The 20,361-nt window shown below is 50.2% G+C and overlaps 2 protein-coding genes across 6 annotated transcripts in view; both read left to right on the forward strand.

The window, feature by feature from the left end:
* The first annotated feature begins 401 nt into the window (after positions 1-401).
* On the forward strand, positions 402-14,253 carry C18H1orf50 (chromosome 18 C1orf50 homolog). Of its 2 annotated transcripts, XM_073316283.1 has the most exons (5): positions 402-478; positions 581-666; positions 6,631-6,717; positions 8,345-8,476; positions 10,965-14,253. In XM_073316283.1, the coding sequence occupies exons 1-5, from the start codon at positions 439-441 to the stop codon at positions 11,148-11,150; spliced, it is 531 nt and encodes a 176-aa protein (XP_073172384.1). In that variant the 5' UTR covers positions 402-438; the 3' UTR covers positions 11,151-14,253. The 2 variants fall into 2 exon arrangements, with proteins under 2 accessions (XP_073172384.1, XP_073172385.1); XM_073316284.1 differs by lacking the exon at positions 581-666 and having other exon boundaries at positions 411-478; positions 6,635-6,717.
* A 4,212-nt stretch (positions 14,254-18,465) lies between these two features.
* The window catches only part of CDC42 (cell division cycle 42), a 50,296-nt gene continuing 48,400 nt past the window's right edge, over positions 18,466-20,361 (forward strand). For 2 of the 4 annotated variants that reach the window (XM_073316920.2, XM_073316921.2), the window contains exon 1: positions 18,467-18,565. The gene's annotated coding sequence lies outside the window, so the exon portion shown is untranslated. Of the gene's footprint in view, positions 18,566-19,085; positions 19,462-20,361 lie in introns of those variants that run through there. The other 2 variants (XM_073316923.1, XM_073316922.2) reach the window with 2 other exon arrangements.

The raw sequence follows: 20,361 nt of genomic DNA on the forward strand, positions 1-20,361 counted from the left end.
CCCCGCCCCCGGCAAAGCCCCGCCCCGGAGCACGGCCCCGCCCCCGGCAAAGCCCCGCCCCGCCCCGCAGCGCGGCCCCGCCCCCGGCAGAGCCCCGCCCCGCGCGCCCCGCCGCGCGGCCCCGCCCCCTGGAAAACCCCGCCCCGCCGCGCGGCCCCGCCCCCTGGAAAACCCCGCCCCGCAGCGCGGCCCCGCCCCCGGAAAAGCCCCGGCCCGGAGCACGGCCCCGCCCCCGGCAAAGCCCCGCCCCGCGCGCCCCGCAGCGCGGCCCCGCCCCCTGCAAAACCCCGCCCCGCCGCGCGGCCCCGCCCCCGGCAGAGCCCCGGCCCGGAGCGCGGCCCCGCCCCCGGCAGAGCCCCGCCCCGCCGCGCGGCCCCGCCCCCGGCAGAGCCCCGCCCCGCCGCGCGGCCCCGCCCACGGAGCGCGGCGGCCGCGGCCATGGCGGACGGCCGGGCCGGGGCGGACGCTGCCGCGGCGGGTGAGTGAGGCTGAGCGCGGCTGTAGCGTCCCCCGCCCCGGGGCCGCGCCGCGTTCTAACGGGGCCTCTCTCTCTCTCTCTCTCTCCCCCCCCCCCCCGCAGGAGCCGCTGTGGCGCTGGCGGAGCGCGGCGCCGGCCGGGGCACGGCCCCCGGCGAGCTCGTGGCTCTGGCGCAGCAGGTGCAGCAGGTGAGGAGCCCGGCGAGCCTGGGGTTTGGAGGTCGGGGCCCCTCGGGACTTTCCGGGCGGGGGCGAGCTGGGCTGCCCCGTCCCCGGGGGTCGCGGGTGGCCCCATGGGCTGCCCCGGCCCGGGGGGCTGGCGCGGCGCTGCTCGAACCAGTTCCGTTCCCGCGGGCTGCGAGCCGGCCCGGGCGGGCCCTGCCGGGAAAGGGGCGAGCGACATGTGGGGCGTGAGGGGCTCTCGCCGGCTCGGCTCGCCCCGTCCCTGCGCCAAGGCAGGGCTAGAGCTAGCTAGGCCAGGGCTTCTCACACTCGCCTTGGTGGGACCCGCGCTGAAAAGATTTCGGGCTGTGATGACCCCTCTCCCCCCCCCAAAGTGACGACCACCCATACCATGCCACCCTTATTTCTGTGCTGCTGGCAGTGGCCCTGCTGCCTGCAGAGCTGGGCACCTGGCCGGCAAAGGCTGCTCTCCAGTAGTCTTACAACCCCCATTTTTGGGTCTGCCCTCCTGGTTTGGGAAACACTGAGCTAGGCCATCCTGGCAGGTGTTTGGCTACAATGATCTCCAGTGATGGAGATTCCACAGCCTCCATAGGTGATCTGCTCTAGTGCTTAACTGCCCTGACTGCTAAGAAGTTTTCCTGATGTCTAACCTAAATTCCTTTGCTGCAAATTAAGCCCATTTCTTCCTGGCTGCTGCTAGCCTGTGCACTGCAATGGTGCCCGCTGAAGTAATTGCCAAGTGGTGTGGCAAAGTGTCCTACCGTGGGGGAAGAAACAAGGCGGCCCTTCCCGAAATCTTTGGCAGACGATTGCAGATTATCTCCAGGAAAGTTTCCTAGAGATCTCTATGGAGGCTTCACGGGACATCCTGGTGTTCATAAACCCGCTGTTTGGCAGGGCCCTCTCTCTCCCTCATACAGGGGAATGAGAAGCAGACAGCAACTGTCTCTGTATTGGTTATTTCACTAGCTCTTCTAGCTTGATTAAAAATGCAGTACATGAGCAGATGTGTCCCTACAGTATTGAAGCAAACTGTGTCCTGACCAGACCTTCCCTTCCCTGCATCAGGCTTGCTAGAGGTAGACTGCTCAGGAGTCAAAAAGAGGTCCTGGCTCACCACTCCACCGGATCTCGTTGTCGCCTGCCCCAATCCTTTTTCGCCTCCACTTCCTCGTTCTCAGCGTTTGCTCTAGTGGTCTGTGACTCCAGTCCCGTCCCCCCCTCGAAGTATCCACTGGGTTCTTGACTGTGGAGGTGGGGTCGCTGCAGTGGATGGCATACACCTCCTTGTAGAGGAGCATGTCTGCAGCTCTGCACCAGAGTGATTATTTGCCTCCCTTGCCTTCTGGTATGCCTGCCTAAGCTCCTTGATTTTTATGTGGCACTGCTGTGTTGCTGTCATTGCGCAGGGCATGGAGGACAAGGGCTATCTGGTCATAGATATTGAAGTGCCCATGACTGCACAGACTTCTCTCCCCACAGACTTGGGAGATCCACTACCTCCAGCGTACTCCAGGCAGGAGCCTGTTTGCTGTGCGGCGCTGGCATGATCAGCTGGGCAGTTGCTATGTTAGCTCTCCATGCCAAGCAAACGGGAAGAGCAATTTCAAAACTTCCTGGGGCTTTAAAAGGGGAGAGGGGCATATTTGTGTACCTGGCTGCAGGACAGCAGAGGTCAAAATGGTGACCAGAATGGTCGCCGTGGGCATTATGGGACACCTGGAGGCCACTTAGGTCAGTGTAAGCACCACAGTGTCTACACCAGAGGTGGGCAAACTACGGGCCACATGCGGCCCGTGGGACCCTCCTGCCCAGCCCCCGAGCTCCTGGCCCAGGACCCTAGCCCCCGGCTCCTCCCCCATAGCCTCAGCTCCGTGCACTGCTGGTGCAATGCTCTGGGTGGCGGGCTGCAAGCTCTTGCCGGCAGCGCAGCTACAGGGCTGTAGCCTGACCCAGGTGGCATGGCTGGCTCCAGCTGGGCAGCCGGGGCCGGGCCATGCCTGGTTGTTTTGGGAGGCACTGCCTCCCCTAACTGGCCTTCCATACAATTTCGGAAATCTGATGTGGCCCTCATGCCAAAAAGTTTGCCCGCCCCTAGTCTACACTGACACACTCTGTCAACCTAAGTGCTATATCTCTTGCCACAGTGGTTTTATTATGTCGGTGTTGCGGGGGAGTTTAAAGTGGTGGGAGGACCAGTGCAGTGTGCACAGCTCCATAGCTAGGTCGATGTAAGATGCCTTATGTTGACCTAACTCTGTAGTATAGACTAGGGTTTGTTCATCCAATTGCTGCTACCCTTTTTGGTGAAAACAATAAACAAGGCATTTAACACTTTAGACGTTGCTGGATTTTCTGTTACTATTTTTCCCTCCTCATTGAGTAATGGGCCTGCCCTCTGTTTGCGCTTCCCCTTGCTTCTAATGTGGGCATCTTTAGAAGCATCTATTGTGGGACTTGGCACCCTTGGGGTGGAATATCACCAGTGGGTCAGCAATGATCTCTACACAATGATGTCTGACTGTCTGAAGAACTCCCACTGGACCCAGACGGGGAAGCAATGGAGGCCAGCAGAGCCCCGTGGTACACCTAAAACTTAGGTTGGCCTAGGTGCGTCACTCGGGTGTAAATTTTTCACACAGACCAAGAGTCATACTTAGCCCAACCTAAGCCTTGGTATAGACACCACTAGGTTGATGAATTAATTAGTTACTGCCTTGTGAGGGGTGGCTTTATTGCAGTGACAGAAAAGCCCCTTCCATCATTGTAGCACGTGTCTCCATGCTACAAGAGCAGTGCTCCACCTGTGCTGCTGTAGCGATAAGAACATGGGTTCACGTTTGGTTCATGCGACTGCCACTGCAATGATAAGAACTAGAAACAATTAAACCCTTGAAAGCTCAAATTCTGGAGCTCAATTCAGCAAGGGATGAAATCCACTGTAATTCTACTGCTGCAGAATTTTGGAATACAGAGAGTCCTGGTTAAAACCAGTAAGAGACCCGTTTGTAGTAATGGGCATTACTGCATATACAAATGGGTGGTACGTTCTCCTGTGGAATGCAGCATTCAGACAGGAAGACGGGCTCATCTTCAGGTTAAAGTACTGGACTGGCAAAGCATAAGAATGGCCCTACTGGGTCAGACCAAAGGTCCATCTAGCCCAGTATCCTGTCTTCTGACAGTGGCCAATGCCTGGTGCCCCAGGGGGAATGAACAGAACAGGTAATCATCAAATGGTCCGTCCCCTGTCGCTCATTCCCAGCTTCTGACACCTGACATGTGTTACCTGATATTAGGGCCCTGATCTTGCTTGGGGCCTCTATGCACTACTGTAATACAAATAATTCACTTTTGGTCCCTTCTTTCAAGGTTGTACTTGAAATAGAAAAAATCAAGGGAAAAGGCATCACTTGCTTAGTCAATCAGCATGAGGAAGAAGAGGCAGTTGCTTCCATAGCAGCAGACTAAGGGCTGTTCTACACTAGAAAACTAGTTTGACCCAGCTACTGTGCTCAGGGGTGTGAAAAATCCATACTCCTGAGCTACGTAGTTAAGCTGACCTAAGTCCCCATGTAGACAGCACTAGGTGGATGGAAGAATTCTGCCTTGCAGGGTGGTGGATTTTACTACAGTGATGGGAGAACATTGCTGTAGTAAGTGTTTACACTGAAGCACTACAGTGGTGCAGCTGCAGTAGTGTTTAGACAGAGGCTTATACTCCATATGGCAGCGACCGAGATGGCTCAGAGAAGAGTGAGAAGAATGATAGAGGAAAGGACTGGACTTGTTTGCCTTTGAAAGGAGAACAAGAAGACAGGACGTGATAAAAAATACATAAAACAATGAATGGCTTAGAGAGGGTAGACCAGGAACTTCTGTTCTCCCTGTCTCAAAACACAAGAAGAAGGGAATGTTTAATGGAATTAAAAGGTGGGAAATTAAAAATAGATAAAAAGAAATACTTTTTCACAGAACGTGTGATTGAAGAGTGAAACTTATTGTTACAGGAAGTTTGGCTAAACTTTTATACTATACCAGGGGTGGGCAAACATTTTGGCCCGAGGGTCACATCTGGGTGGGGAAATTGCATGCAGGGCCATGAATGTAGGGCTGGGGCAAGGAGTTGGGGTACAAGAGGGAGTGTGCGGTGTGGGAGGGGGTGCGGTGTGCAGGAAGGGGCTCAGAGCAAGGGGTTGGGACAGAGGAGGGGTGCACAGTGCAGGAGGGGGCTCAGGGCATTGGTGTAGGGAGGGGGGTGGAGTGCAGGAGGGGGTTCAGGACAGGTGGTTGGGGTGCAGGCAGGGGGTTCAGGGCAGGGCATTGGGTACGGGGTGCAGGAGGGGTTCGGGTTCCAGCCCAGCACTACTTACCTGGAGCAGCTCCAGGGTGGCAGCGGTGTGCACCTGGGCCAGGGCAGGCTGCTTGCCTGCCCACCCTGGCCCCGCGCCGCTCTGGGAAGCGGCCAGCATCACGTCCCTGCTGCCCCTGGGGAGGGGTGGGGGCAGAGAGCTCTGCACGCTGTACTTGACTGTGGGTATCTCCCCCAAAGCTCCCACTGGCTGTGGTTTCCCATTCCTGGACAATGGGAGCTTCAGGGGAGGTACCCACAGACAAGGGCAGCATGCGAAGCTCTCTGCTCCCCTTTCGGCAGGGGCTGCATGGACGTGGTGCCGGCCGCTTCCCGGAGCGGCGTGGGGCCCACGGCACCACGGGGGTGGCAATCCCAAAACCCTGCGGGGCCGTATCTGGGCCGTAGTTTGCCCACCCCTGTACTATACCATCAGAGTACTCCTGGTGGACACAACTTACTCTGGCAAAACTCAACTTCTATTGGTATAGCCTATTCCAGCTTCTTCAATTAAATGAGCGTTACCAGCAAAAGTGAGGTTATGCAGTCTACCTGTATTTACACTAGGCACTTTTGCCAGCACAGTGGTGTCAGGGGTGTGATGAGGCGCAATCCCTGACTGACATGAGTATGCTAGCAAAAGTCTGTAGTGTAGACATGGATTAACTATTGGAGACCAAATGAAGGAGACGGATTATCCCACCGTTCTGCCTACTGCAGGGTTCTTACATCTTCCTCTGACAGTGGTCAGTAACAGATGCTTCAGAGACAGAATACTGAACTAGCTGGAACTCAAATCTGATCCAGTCTGGCAGTTCCTATAATCCTGAAAGGCCAAGACTATTTTTCTTAGTGGTGTAAATCCTGATAAATTTTGAATTTAAAGTCTCAGTGACTGAAGAACAGCAAATGCAGAAGTACTGCAAGCTTCTTCCACATAGCCCTGCCAACCTGCCTCAGACATGAACCTGCAGGACCACCATTACAGGTGAAAAGGGAGCTTAGTCTCCATGGAGGAATCAGTTCTTGACTTTTCTGCAGATGCTCAAATGGAGTGGTAGGGGCAATTTGTTCCAATTATGTTGGTAATTGTGATGTGACTCTGTCCACTAGGAACGTGGTGCTGGCTGCTTCCCGGAGCGGCAATCCTGTGGGCTGGATCCAAAGCCCTGAGGGGCCATATCTGGCCCGCGGGCCGTAGTTTGCCCACCCATGTTCTAAAAGCAAATAGCTTAGCAAGATTAAAAAAAAATTAGACACCTGAAAAGGAACCACATCTTCAGCGGATACTTTCCTGGCTAAATGACAAATCTTGTGTTTCAGAGCATACACCTCATCAGACACGTTCAAAAAGAACTCACTTTATGACCATACCAAAACTCAGGCTGCTTATGGCAAGTTTTCATGCCAGTCTTTGTGTAACAATGCACACTGTGCAATTTCCATAACATTACCTGAAATAACCAGCCTGAGTTTTGGTGAGGTCAGAAAGGCCAACCTGGTGGGAGTGGAGCTGGCAGGCATTAAACCCATACAGACTAATCTTTATAAGGAGTGAGAAGGCCAGTAAGTTTTCTCTGATGCCTGTTTATTAACATTTCCCTCTTTCTTACAAGGCAGATGAATTCATCCGAGCTAATGCCTGCAACAGATTGACCGTCATAGCTGAGCAAATCCGGTATCTGCAGGAGCAGGCCCGGAAGGTAAGGGAGAATTTAGCATTATCAGTGCTTATCTGTCAATCCTGCAGGTTGAACTGATTTCTAGTACCTGTCAGAATGGTACATGGTTTGTAGTTGTGTATCCATTTCATGGTAGAGAGAACAGGAAAAAACAGGCAACAGTCCAACTCTTCTTTCTGAAACCATTCTGTCGCTGGCAGAGAAATGTTTACCTTTTTCCAGGTAGAGTGAGTAGTGTGTGGAGGGCAAAAGTCTTGATACTTGAATATGTGACCAGAAACTGTAAGATCTTTGTTCTGGCTCCCAGCTTTATGAAGTAAAGAAGATTGCTCCTTTCCCAAACAGTATGAAGTGTACAATCTCTAAAGCAAAAGCAGCTGTCTCTCTGGAATGATAGGATTTGTGACATAAACCTCCCATACCACAGAATTGTGCTCCAGTATCTAAGCTAACATCTTAGGTGTTACAGAGGAAGAAGCAACAAGGTTTGGATGCAGCCTGGATGTGTGGGGTACGGGAGAGAGAGCACTCAAAGATGGCTCACTCCCAGGTTTGGGAAGGAAGGAGGTTTGGGAAGCTTGGTTTTAGCTATGCTAAATTAATCTTGATTGCAAAACATCCAGGAAGAGATCTGGGATTCCATAGAGTGGAGAGCCAGAGCTGTTCTCTTCAGAAAAAGCTAAATGAAGTATGTGAGTAGGTAGATTTCCAGAGAGGATGGATGTAACGGGAGAAAAGGATTGGGTTTAGGATATAAACCTGGGGGGCTATGGAGAATAGGAGGAGGGTCCACCAAAGGAGTTACTGTCTGAATGACCAGGGAGGTGGAAGGCGAGCCCAGAGCTGACACAATTACAAAAGCCAAGGGAGGACAAGATTTGGAGGTCGGTATGACTGACTGTGTCGAAAGTAGCAGAGGTCAAGGATGGGTGTGTAACATGATTTTCATGGGGAATTTCTGTCCTCACTTGTTAAGGACACAGTTCCCTATAGATACCCACCATAATAGATTGGATCTCAGCTACTTGGCTGATTTGTGATCCTGAGACAGATTTGAACCCATGTGTGAAAGGTAAGTGCTTTACCTTGTACAGGCAGGATCTGTGTTGCTTCCCTGAATTCAGCAGCTCTGAGTCTTTGGTGGTGATCCATCATTAACAGGTCTTAGCCCTGCCACTCCATTGGGTTGTAATTGGCCATTGTAGACATATAGGTAAGCCTCAGAGTTAACAGAACTATACAAGTTTTCCTCCCCCCCCATCACCCCCACCTCCCACTTCTAAGAAGCAAGACCTGAAACTTGAAATTTGGAGCCATAAAGCCCCATGCTCACAAATATACCTGTGGCCTTTTTCTAGCAGGTCTGTTAGATGGAACGGCCAAGCTAGATTCCAAGGGAGGAGTCTACGTAGTGCCGATAGTTATGAGACATCGGCACAAATTAGCCCACATCGTTGAGTTGACTTTACTGAGGGAGTTTCTTCCCTTGCTTTCCAGAATTACAGCATAGTGCTCCTGGTGGAGAATTGCTGCTGTGTTTCAGTGCTGGAAGGCGTGCTGTATAGTCTGAGGTGTGAGTGTTGCACTTTTCTTTTCAGCTGTGTGGATTTCAGAGGGGACAAAGGTCTTACAATTCTGTTGTATGTAGGTCTTGGATGAAGCTAACAGAGATGCTGATCTTCATCATGTAGACTGCAATATTGTGAAGAAACCAGGAAACATCTACTACCTGTATCGGCGGGAAAGTGGCCAGAGATACTTTTCCATCCTTTCTCCTAAGGTAGGCGGTAACCTACTCTCCCGAAAGAGTGGGAATCAAGAGTGAGCGTGAAGCGGATGTCACCAGCACACATTGGGGGCTGGCTCATTCTGTCTGGGGTCTCTCAGCAAAGAGTCCATTGACCCAATGGGGGTGCACTTACGAAAGCTGCTCTAAAGAGGGTAGGTTTTTTAATGGTGACTTGGTTTGTGCTCGCAGGTTGGCTTGGGAGCTGTATTGTGAAATAGTCTTTGAGGAAAGTTGAAAAGATTTTAGCTGTTTAGAAAGCAGGCCAAAAAAAATTCTAGGTTGACCTGAGAAGTGAATGGGAGATTTCAAGGAGTCCCCTCCTGGTGGATCTAACACACATGCTTGCAGATCTGTCTCCTCTGAACCCCATGTCAGTGAATCTCCTCAGGACAATCTTTTCCAATGTTAAGCCCAAAAGTTGTTTCCCTGCCTCCTCACAGTTCAGCATTTCATGTGTTTAGACATGGAAACTGGGGGCTACTTAACTCTTAGTGGGAAGGTCTCAGAGAAGCTCCCCTGCTCTAGGCAGCCACAGCTGCCCTTTCCTTGGGTGTGAACTAAAGAAGCTTTAGAGTTTTCATTAAATATAAAATTGAGGATTCTTGTTACACATCAAGAGGGTTACATATGACATGCCCCAAAGGGCTGGAAAGCTGTGATACTATCTCCTCCCATCCCCATGTACACCAGCAGCGGATTTCTGAGTAGGCCCCGTTCTGGTCACTATGCTCACTCTATACCAGTACTGTGATTGTTCAGGAATAGACAGGGGTGAAAGTAACTTGAAGGACTTACCGGTATGCTGGAGTCCTGAGCACGGGGACGGGGCCTCAACTGGAAGAGGAGGGGCCCTTAAATCCCCAGACTTTAAATCGAGATCCAACCTGGCTCTGGCTGAGGTAGTGGCGGCTGGGAGCTACCAGCTGCGGAGGAGGCTGGGAGCCCCGGGGCTCAGTGGCGATTTAAAGGGCTTGGAGCTCCGGCCGCCGCTACCGCAGTGGAGCCCTGGGCCCATTAAATTGCCGACAGAGCCCCCAGCTGTCGTCGCTACCCCAGGGTTCTGGTGGAGAATTAAAGGGCCCGGGGCTCCGAGTGGTGGCTGGAGCCCCTTGCCCTTTAAATCACTGCCGCAGCCCCGCCGCCATTACCCCAGGGCTCCAGCAGTGGGACTTGGGTGGCGATTTAAAGGGCCTGGGGCTCTGGCTGCCGCTACCACCCTGAGCCCTTTAAATTGCCACCGGAGCCCCCGCCGCTGCCACTACCCCAGGGCTCCAGCAGCAGGGCTTGGGCGGTGATTTAAAGGGCCTGGGGCTCCCCGCAGTGGCCAGAGCCCTGGGCCCTTTAAATCACCGCCCGAGCCCCGCTGCAGGAGCCCCCAGGGTGGTGGTGGTGGCCCGGGGCTCAAGCGCTGATTTAAAGGGCCTGGGGCTCCCAGCCACCACTACCGCAGCGGAGCCCCGGGCCCTTTAAATCGCCGCCCGAGCCGCGGGATCCCAGTCACCTCTGCTACCTGGAGGGCTCTGGCAGCAATGGCCTGGGGAAGCCAGTCAAGTACGGCATACCAGCTCTTGCTGGTACCCCATACTGGCTTACTTTTACCTCTGGGAATAGAGATCAATGCCTCCTAGGGCTTTGCTCATGATGTTACCCCACTCTGAGGAACCTCCTCTGAGGTAAAAGTTGTATTTTCTCTCTGACGTGTCCAATATTCAATTCACATTCTTTAATAAAAGCAGATTGTAATGGCATAGTACAGAAAAGAGCAAACCAGAAATTGAGGTCCATATCAATGAATGCCTCTAGTTGGCTAAGCTACTACTCTGTCCCTGTCAGCTCTGTCACTGCACAGAGCTTGTATTAGAAAGTATGGTAATAGGCCTTAAAATACATCTGAGTCATTGTTAGTGTTGCTAACATGTCTAGGGAGGTCACAGACTCTGAATAGCCTGGTACTCGTGTTAAGTTTTTGAAACGAGCGTTTGGGTATTTCATAACCCCAAATCAAACTAATATGAGTGAGTTTGCTTGAATCCTCCAATTCATACGACTCCTGGTACCTGTCCTCTCTTTCCCCCCCTGCTCTCCCCTTCCCCCAACAGATATGTCTAGGCAAAATCCTGAGTCCCATCCCCCGAAATATCGCATGCATAGCTATTATATGCTTTACTATTCTTAACATACACTTTCTATTTTTATTTTCCTGTTGGAGAGTGCATGCTCAAATAAACCCCACTTGTGCCTAGGTACAGCTTTTTCCTTCGGAGGGCTAACAAATCATTAATGCCACAAGAAGGGAAGCAAGCCTTCAAAACTGCAGAAAGTCCTCTGTTAGGAAGTTTGACAGGACTCTGAATATTAAAATCTATCAATGTTGGTCTACTATCAGTCCTAGTAGACAGACCTGTGTATAATCTGTGTAACAGCTGAACTTCCCGTGAGTGAGACCAAATCCTGACATGAACTTGTCTGTTTTCGACAGGAATGGGGGACCAGTTGCCCACATGAGTTCCTTGGTGCCTATAAGCTTCAGCATGACATGTCCTGGACTTCATCCGAGAACATTGAGAAACGAGATGCTGAAATTAGCATCCTTGACAAGCTGCTGAGCCAGCAGGCAGTGTTGCCTCAGTTTACAGAGCCCAACTTCCAAGGCCTCACCAAGTGAAGCAGGCTGGCAAGAACAGTGCAGGCATTCTGAACAGCTTCTAGAAGAGGATGGATTGTCCTTTCCTGACCACTGCAAAAGGAGTTCTAAGAATGGAGTCCAAGAAATGAAAACAGACCAGCAGCTCAGTTCAGCTACCCCTACTTCCAGATTTTCATTTAAAACTCTTAACACAAACCATTTCTGCCTTGCCCCACAGTATCTAACAACTTGTAGTTTAGTTAATTACTCTACCAGCTCTAAGAACAGACGTCTATCTTAAGTTCCTCTAGTATCTTCTCCCATGGTCTACACTACAGAGTTAGGTGGACGTAAGGTAGCCTACATTGACCTAATTATGTCAGTGTACACACTACAGCCTTGCTCCTGCTGATGTAAGTGACCTACTACACGGATGTAATAATTCCACCTCTGTGAGAGGCATAGGGCTTATGGTAGTGTAGTTAGGGTGACAGTGTGTGTAGACACTGTGGGATATTTACATTGGCTGTCATTCTTGTCAATTTCATGGTTCAGTGCTGGAGCCATGAAATAGACAAGAAAGCCTCTTACAGCTCGGTCTGTTACCCCAGGGTGAATGGAGGGCTCCCCCTCCCAGTCAGGCTGTTGCCCACAGGGGCTCTCAACTCCCCACCAGGAATCTCATGTTCTTGAGTTCTACAACTGAAAGTTCCTTTTCTGTGCCCCCCTCTGCTCCCACACCATACCCCACTCACAGTGGTGGTTCTTGGTCAGTGAGGACCCAGGGTTCAGAAGTGCACCTATGTGAGTTCAGCTCTCACTCAGGGAAAAAGACACCTGGCTTGCTCTACCATCTGAGCACTTGCTCTGGCTGGCTGCCCTGCCAGCTGCTGCTCCTTGCCGCCTGTTAGTCACCTCTTACTACCACCAGTGTGTCTCCTGTGATCTCTGCAGGTCAGTCTCTTAGTGATTTTTTGCTCTCAGTAGGTTGGGCAGAAACACTGCCCCACTGCAAGTGATTTCAACTCTCATGGAGTACTTAACAAAGGCTCCTAATGACACCTATTTAGCTCTATCTTTGAAGGGCGGGAGAACAGGTTAAACCAGACTGGGACCCTTAGGGAGAGTCAGCACCTGTCCCTGCCCCTCTAACTTTCACAGGGGTCTGGCATTTGAGCCATTGGCATAACAAGGTCCTTTCAGCTGAGGGTGATCCCCTCATTTGGATTAAGCAAGGTTCTTCTCTCCTTTATTCATAGAATAAAGAAGACAACACTGATAACAGCATTTTACTACCCCTATATTCAGTACTAAAGTGATTTGTAACCCAACACCAGTCAAAGTTGATCACTTTGAGCAACACTGCTCCCTCTGCTCGATATCTAAGCAGAGTAGGTGTGTTCATGTAAATACAGTTTGCTCCTGAAGTCTCTCCACCTCCCAGTTACATGTCAAGGGAGAGTTCATTTAGACCCTGCTTACAGTAGTTTGACTTGTGCCAAATGGTAGCAAGGCCAGTACTATCCAGTGGAGTAAATATAAGTACCTTATTCTTGGAGATGCCTCACTTCCAGGGTACTGGTGCCTCACTTCCAGGGTACTGAGCAGGTTCCCCCTGGCCTGATGATGCATGAGCCAGACTCAGTGCGGGGAAGCTTGTCATAGAAGGCTCAAGAAACTAGGCCCTCTAGGCCACCTTTCATCTGCTGCTTCCTTCAGGGGAGTGAGGCCTGGGGGAGTCCAGCAGGTGCCATTTTGAGGTTTGTTTTTCTGATAAGGAAAAAACAATTTAATTTTTTTTAATTAAAGCTAATGTTAAAATTATCAAATACACAGGTTAAGGAAAGAGCATTTATACATCTGACTATAATGCTTAAATTATTCAAAAGTACAGAGTTTGGTTTAAAAGTCAGAAAATACATATTATCTAGAACTCTGCCAGAACACTTAGAATGCCGTTTCCCATCCACATGCCTGGGGCTTGCAAAGTATCTAGTGACTGAGTGCAGGGCTCTTAGATGCTCATCTTAAATATTGTAGCATTGTGTTAGGTTTTCCTCGAATATTGTAGAAATAAAAATATGCTCTACCACAAAAGAATTTCAGAAGCAGCTGTGCTGCCAGAATAGGAAAGAGATGTCTGTTCTCCCTTCTTTATTATGCAATTTGCATTACTTGTTGGGTTTACTTTCAGATGAATCATAACTTCTAAGCACAGGGAGTCAAAGCACTGGTTTTAAATCACAAAGCCTATGGGATTTCCAGCAGGGGCAGGAGGTGACTTAGTGAAGGTATTTTCTGTTGTTCTCAGCTGCTCGCTTATATTTCAGTACCAAAGAATAGAAATTTGAGAATTGAATTAAAAATATCTTAATTTGTTAGATGACACCTTCAGAGCCATAGGACTAAAATGCAAACTGTTCCTTGTCTCCAACTTTATTACAGGTGATGCTATATTATTTATATAGAGATGAGGTGCACATAATGTTCAGTATGCACACAGGAAAACTAGGTCTCTGCCCTGGTAACTTAACCATCTTTTAAAAAAAAATCACTTCTAGCTAAAGATTTAAACATTGTAAAAAGAGCCTCAGTTATTTAAGCGGCAAAGAGTCCTGTGACACCTTATAGACTAACAGACGTATTGGAGCATAAGCTTTCGTGGGTGAAAACCCACTTTGTCGGATGCACGTCAGTTATTTAAATTAGTCAGTTATATAACAATATTGATCTCTCTGCCCATTGCACAGGAATCACTTTTAGCATCCTTTCTGTTGACTGGAATGTCACATGGACAGGGACATCCAGCCCAGTTCGAGAGTCAGTTAACTAGCTCTAGTTATAAATTGCAGTGACTTACAGCAGTTAATGTTAATATTAAGAATATTTCCAGTGTTGTTTTCAGCCCTGGGGAAACATTTAAATAGGAGGGAGGCCCCTATGACTTGAGCTATGCCTGAAAGAGCATTTGAAATCTCATGCACTGGCTTTGCAGGAAGCAAAGAAAAGGTCTGGGTTACCCTCACAGCCTATGCACAATCTCCAGCTGTAGTGGCCAGTTTGGTGAATCCACATTGCTTCCATTTGGTGGCAGCACAGAGCATTTCTTGCTGTGAGGATTCAGAGTAGCAGCTGTGTTAGTCTGTATTCGCAAAAAGAAAAAGAGTACTTATAGAATATCAGGGTTGGAAGGGACCTCAGGAGGTCATCTAGTCTAACCCACTGCTCAAAGCAGGACCAATCTCCAATTTTTGCCCCAGATCTCTAAGTGGCCCCCTCAAGGATTGAGCTCACAACCCTGGGTTTAGCAGGGCAATGCTCAAACCACTGAGCTATCCCACTTGTGGCACCTTAGAGACTAACCAATTTATTTGAGCATAAGCTTTCGTGAGCTATAGCTCACTTCATCAGATGCATACTGTGGAAAAGTGTAGAAGATCTTTTTATACACACAAAGCCTGAAAAAATACCTCCCCCCACCCCTCTCTCCTGCTGGTAATAGCTTATGTAAAGTGATCACTCTCCTTACAATGTGTATGATAATCAAGGTGGGCCATTTCCGCACAAATCTAGGGTTTAACAAGAACGTCTGAGGAGGGTGGTGGTGGGGGGGGGGGTTAGGAAAAAACAAGGGGAAATAGGTTACCTTGCATAATGACTTAGCCACTCCCAGTCTCCGTTAAAGCCTAAGTTAATTGTATCCAATTTGCAAATGAATTCCAATTCATCAGTCTCTCGCTGGAGTCTGGTTTTGAAGTTTTTTTGTTGTAATATCGCAACTTTCACGTCTGTACTCGCGTGACCAGAGAGATTGAAGTGTTCTCCGACTGGTTTATGAATGTTATAATTCTTGACATTTGATTTGTGTCCATTTATTCTTTTACGTAGAGACTGGACAGTGTTACGTAGAGATTGAAGTGTTCTCCGACTGGTTTATAACATTCATAAACCAGTCGGAGAACACTTCAATCTCTCTGGTCACGCGAGTACAGACGTGAAAGTTGCGATATTACAACAAAAAAACTTCAAAACCAGACTCCAGCGAGAGACTGATGAATTGGAATTCATTTGCAAATTGGATACAATTAACTTAGGCTTTAATGGAGACTGGGAGTGGCTAAGTCATTATGCAAGGTAACCTATTTCCCCTTGTTTTTTCCTAACCCCCTCCCCCACCCTCCTCAGACGTTCTTGTTAAACCCTAGATTTGTGCGGAAATGGCCCACCTTGATTATCATACACATTGTAAGGAGAGTGATCACTTTAGATAAGCTATTACCAGCAGGAGAGAGGGGTGGGGGGAGGTATTTTTTCAGGCTTTGTGTGTATAAAAAGATCTACACTTTCCACAGTATGCATCCGATGAAGTGAGCTGTAGCTCATGAAATCTTATGCTCAAATAAATTGGTTAGTCTCTAAGGTGTCACAAGTACTCCTTATCTTTTTGCTGTGAGGAGTTGCTCTAATTCACAGGGAGCTTTGAGTGACTCTTAAAAGGAATACATTACCTTTGTGCTCTTATAGGTACTGGCTGCCCCTTTAAAGTGCAGGTTTTAACCTAGAAAGGCTTAAATGGATTCTGTCCTGAACACCTGCAAGATGTGCCTGTTATAGCCCAGTGGCCCAGATCGTCTGAGACATCCAAGCTTAATCCTCCCTACCCAGGGGTGCTGGGACAGTTTTTATAGTGAGGGTGCAAACCCCTTATATATTTATAGGAAACCACTTCAAACCAGAGGCTGTGGTAGCACCCCCAGTTCCTGCAGCTATGTCCCCAACCTATTTAACTGGAAGGGAGAGGAAGGGAAGCTCAGAGAGGGGGCTGCAATGGTGGAATCTGCTCCCTGCTTCAGTTTAGCAAAGTTTTGAAGCTGTTGCCCTTCAGATCATATTGCAAGGTCCATTTAATTGTTCTCCTGGTGGCTAAGGGCTGAGCTTCTAAGAGAACTCCCATCCCCTTTCCTAGAGAGCTGGGGTTTGGGTGAGAGGTATGTTGCGGACTCTGTATGTGGATTGAATGGATGTGTCCCCAGAGCACCTAACCAGGCATTGCAGAAAGTGAAATAAATCAGTTGGTCTTAAATGACTAAAATGAAGTACCTTTTTCTTGGCGCGGCCCCTCTCCTGCTGACCAAGGATCCTAGAAATCTGTTTGCCATGGAAAAATGTGGAATTTGCATTTTTACAGAGAATCTTTCGTTTTTACATTTTGTGAAAACATAAAAACACACAGTGGAACCCCGATTATCTGATCTAATTGAGACTGAGGTCAGATCAGATCATCAAAAATTTGGATAAATGGGAGAATTGGTGGAGCTTGGGCTGTCAGCTTATATTTAAAAATTTTAACTATAAAACAGATATCCATATATATTGTGGCTAGGGAAACTAAAGTTCAGTGTTTTATTTTAATTGTTTTAAAACTTCTTTTTTTTAACTGGACAATTTTGGGTTTTTTATCACAGAAAATTAGAATCCCTGATGATGATGCATGACTCAGACCCAGTGTGGGGCAGCCTGTCATAGAAAGTTCAGGAAACTGGGGCCTGCAGGGCACCTTTCATCTGCTGCCTCTTTCAGGGGAGTGAGGTCTGGGGGAGTCCAGCAGATGCCACCCTTGGGTTTGCTTTTCTGATAAGAAAAAAAAAAAATCTAGGATTTTGCCAAAACACTTAGAATGCCATTTTCCATCTACATGCCTGGGGCTTGCAAAGTGTCTAGTGACTGAGCACAGGGCTCCTCTGGACCCATGTGTCATTCAGTCCATATCTGACAAGTGCTGGGTTGTAAATGTGCTTCTAAGCAGGATGTGCATGTGTAGCCTGTCTTTGCTTCAGGAGGTGCTCTAAAGTGGTAAAAGTTACAGACTGTTTAATGTCTGACCTCCCAGTAAAACTAAAGTCTGGGTTTGGCAGAGCACTATGTTTCCTCCTAACTCGTTCAGTCTCTCTCCCTAGTTGAGAAAGGAGGCTAATACCAGTGCTGTGCACTTACATAACTAAGAGCATTGTGCACATAAGTGCACTGGTATTATTAACCCCAATAAGAGGGGTGCTGTCACCTACTGGGTAAGCCATTCTACGGCCAGATAAGCTTTGTTTCTCTTGATATGCTACAAACTTTCTGTGTTATCATTGGTAAATCACTTAAACTCAGGTCCAGATCCTCAAAGGTAATTAGGCTCCTAACTTCCAAGGGAGTTCAGTATCAAACTGCAGGCTCTGAGCATCTCACAATATTTACAGTATTTATTCTTCACCACCTCTGTGAGGCAGGGCAGGGCTAATATTTCCTGTGGCATAGAGAGACTAAGTGACATGCCCAAGGCCACACAGGGAGGCTGTAGCAAAGCAGAAATTTTAACTCTGCTCTCAAGCCCCAGTTTAGTGCCCTAACCACTAGACCACCCACTGCCCTATCACTGGTAAAGGTAGGGTGGGAGCATATCCCAGCCACCAGTGATTTAACCAGTGTCACCTAACCATATTCAAGCAAGGCCCAGGTGCCATGGTGATTAAAAATCTGGCAGATGACAGTGGCCTGTCCACTCCCCACTGTTTGTCCCCTCACTCTTCATGTCACTTTTACAGCTTGGATTAGAAGCTCCATTGAGCCGGGGCCAGGCACATGGGTGGTGCTGTAAAATAGTTAACAGTAAATAATGCCCCCTCTTTTGCCCTCCAGTGTCCAAACTGGCTTCGCTGCTGCAGGAGAGACAAGAGAAAAAGCATGGAATAGGCAAGAGCGCAGAGGGCCATGGAGAGGCCACAAGCTAGCAACAGGCACAATGCGATGCTCAAATAAATAGGGCAGGGTGCTCTGGCAGTGGGCGCCCAGAAGGATGGGGCAGGGCGCTGTGATGATGGGTGCGCCCAGGGGGATGGAGTAGGGCTCTATAGCGATGGGTGCAATGGCGCACCCAGAGGGATGGGGCAGGGCACTGAGGCAATGGGTGCGCCCAGAGGGATGGAGGGAAAGTGCCCTGGCAATGGGGCACCAGAGGGATGGGGCAGGGTGAGGTGGCAATAGGTACAGTGGGAGCCCAGGGGATGCAGTGGGGCTCTATAGGGATGCGTGCAATGGGGCAGCCAGCGGGGTGGGGGCAGGGCGTATGGGGATGGCTGCGCCCAGGGGGATGTAGGGCTCTATCACAATGGGCGCCCAGGGGGATGGGGAGGTGCCGGGCGCAATGGGCGTTCCCAGACAGACGGGGGGAGGGGCGAGCCTCTGACCCTCAGTGGGTGGAAAGCGGGCGGGGCCGAAGGTCAGGTTTGGGGGCGGAGCTACCACCGCAAGGAGGCGGGGTCGGGAAGTTCCGCTCAGCCGTGGACCCAGCCCACAGCCTCTCTTGCGCCGGCCCCTCCGTGCGTGCGCGGTGACGTAGCGTGCGTGCCCCTGCTCCTGAGCGCAGGAGACCCCGCACAGAGCTGCCAACGCCCGGCGGAGACTCTGAGGTGAGGGAGTGCGGCGGGGAACGGGACCCAGCGAATCCCGGGGGGGAGCCTCGCCCCGCGCCCGCCATGGAGTGGGGAGCGCGGGCATCCCCGCGCGCGTGGCTGGGGGCCCTTCCCACACGGAGCGGGCGGGCCGGGCCCGGGGTTCCGTGTACGCTGAGCCGCCCTCGGTGTGCGCCCCCGGAGCAGCGGGGATCTGGGCCCGCCGGGCGCAGCGGGGCCGGTGGGCGGTGGCCGCTTGTCTGCGGGAGGGGCTTCGATCTCCGGGCCCCGGGAGCTGGCGGGCGTTTCCGGGGGCAGGGGGCGGATACGGGGGGGGGCGCTCGCTCGCTTCCCCCTCCCCCGCGGCCCCGACTTCCTGCTTGTGCTGAGCCGCCGACATTTTACAGCACTAGGGAGGGCTGCGGGCCCCGGCCTCTCCGCTCGCGCCTTCCCTCCGTGCTGAACGGCCGCAGCGCCCGTGTCCGCTCCCAGCGCGGTGAGGGGGTTCCCGCAGCCCCCTGCTCTCGCGGCCCTCGCGGTGGGTGGGGGAGGAACCCGCCTTTTGCTGACCCTGCTCGTAGCAGCTGCGGCCTCCGCCTGCTTTGGGGCCTCGTTGCCGAGGGTGGGTCTGCGCTGCCGCCCTGCTAACAAGAATCCCCCAGGAGCGGAACGCGCAGGCCTCCGTGTATTAAACCATTTTTAGTGGGCTTACGGGCGGCACCCCCAGCACCGAAGGCGTATACTTCAAGTATACTGGGAGCAGAGATTGGAGGTAGAGGCCTCAGCACCTGGCTATTTCCTGGCATATGCTGCACGTACAAGCTTTTTAACTGTAACTTCAGATCTCCAGTACTTCACTGCTATGACAAGCTAGATGTGTAAAAGGGACAGAAACCATCCTCTCTTTGTCAAAGGTAGATGCCACATATCATGCGTCAACCACCTAATGACACTTGTGTAGAGTAGAGCTGACTTAATATTACTTTACCAGCTTTATCTTTTCATTTCCTGATTCTTGTTCATTGAATATTTTAACTGTATTGTGACATTAACTCTTTTGTATACTTGTATGTTGTTTGTTCAGCCTTCTGGTCCATTGTCTAATGCCAGAGAATATATGAATACTAGTTTGTCTAAAAGGATTGCAGGATTGTTTTTTTTTTTGTTCATTACCTAACTAAGAGAATGAATGAAAGTAACTTCCTTCCTAGATATTTTAACGTTGATCCACTTGAACTGCAAAGTTAATAGAGTTCCTGTAAAAAGAACCAGTAGTTCCATTTAAGCTTGTTAATTCAGAAATAGTCATTGATGCCAAATCGCAAACAGATTGGAAAATGAGTTATGATTTTTCCGTGGAAGCAGTTTTCTTTGCCTTGTTCTCCCTTGCAGCCCAGTCATAGGTTATCTCATGTAGTGTAAAAGCAGGTACACGTAGGATAGCATACTTTCCCTTCCAGTACTGTGTAAATGTTTGGCCATTTTTTTTAACTCTTTCCAGAGTCATGTAATTTTGTTTCTGGCTAGAGCTACAAGAGAGTAAGATTCAGTGCTGCTAGGAGGATAGGCTGGTAGATCATTTATAAATCCCCTTTACTCCTTCCAAATCTCAAATGTGTTGTGAAAGTGATGCATATGAACTACTGTAGTGTGCAAACCCTCCCCCTGTTTGTATTGTAAGTGTTCTTTTGGCTACTCAGACTATGCCTGCATTAGCCCTTTTTTGTGTGGAAAAACTTCATGTATAGTTACTGGTAGTAGCAACAGTGGAAATGCTACCAGGGACAAGAGTCCAAGTGCACTATTCAAAGTGC

The sequence above is a fragment of the Lepidochelys kempii genome, chromosome 18, assembly GCF_965140285.1.
Source record: "Lepidochelys kempii isolate rLepKem1 chromosome 18, rLepKem1.hap1, whole genome shotgun sequence".
NCBI lineage: Eukaryota > Metazoa > Chordata > Testudines > Cheloniidae > Lepidochelys > Lepidochelys kempii.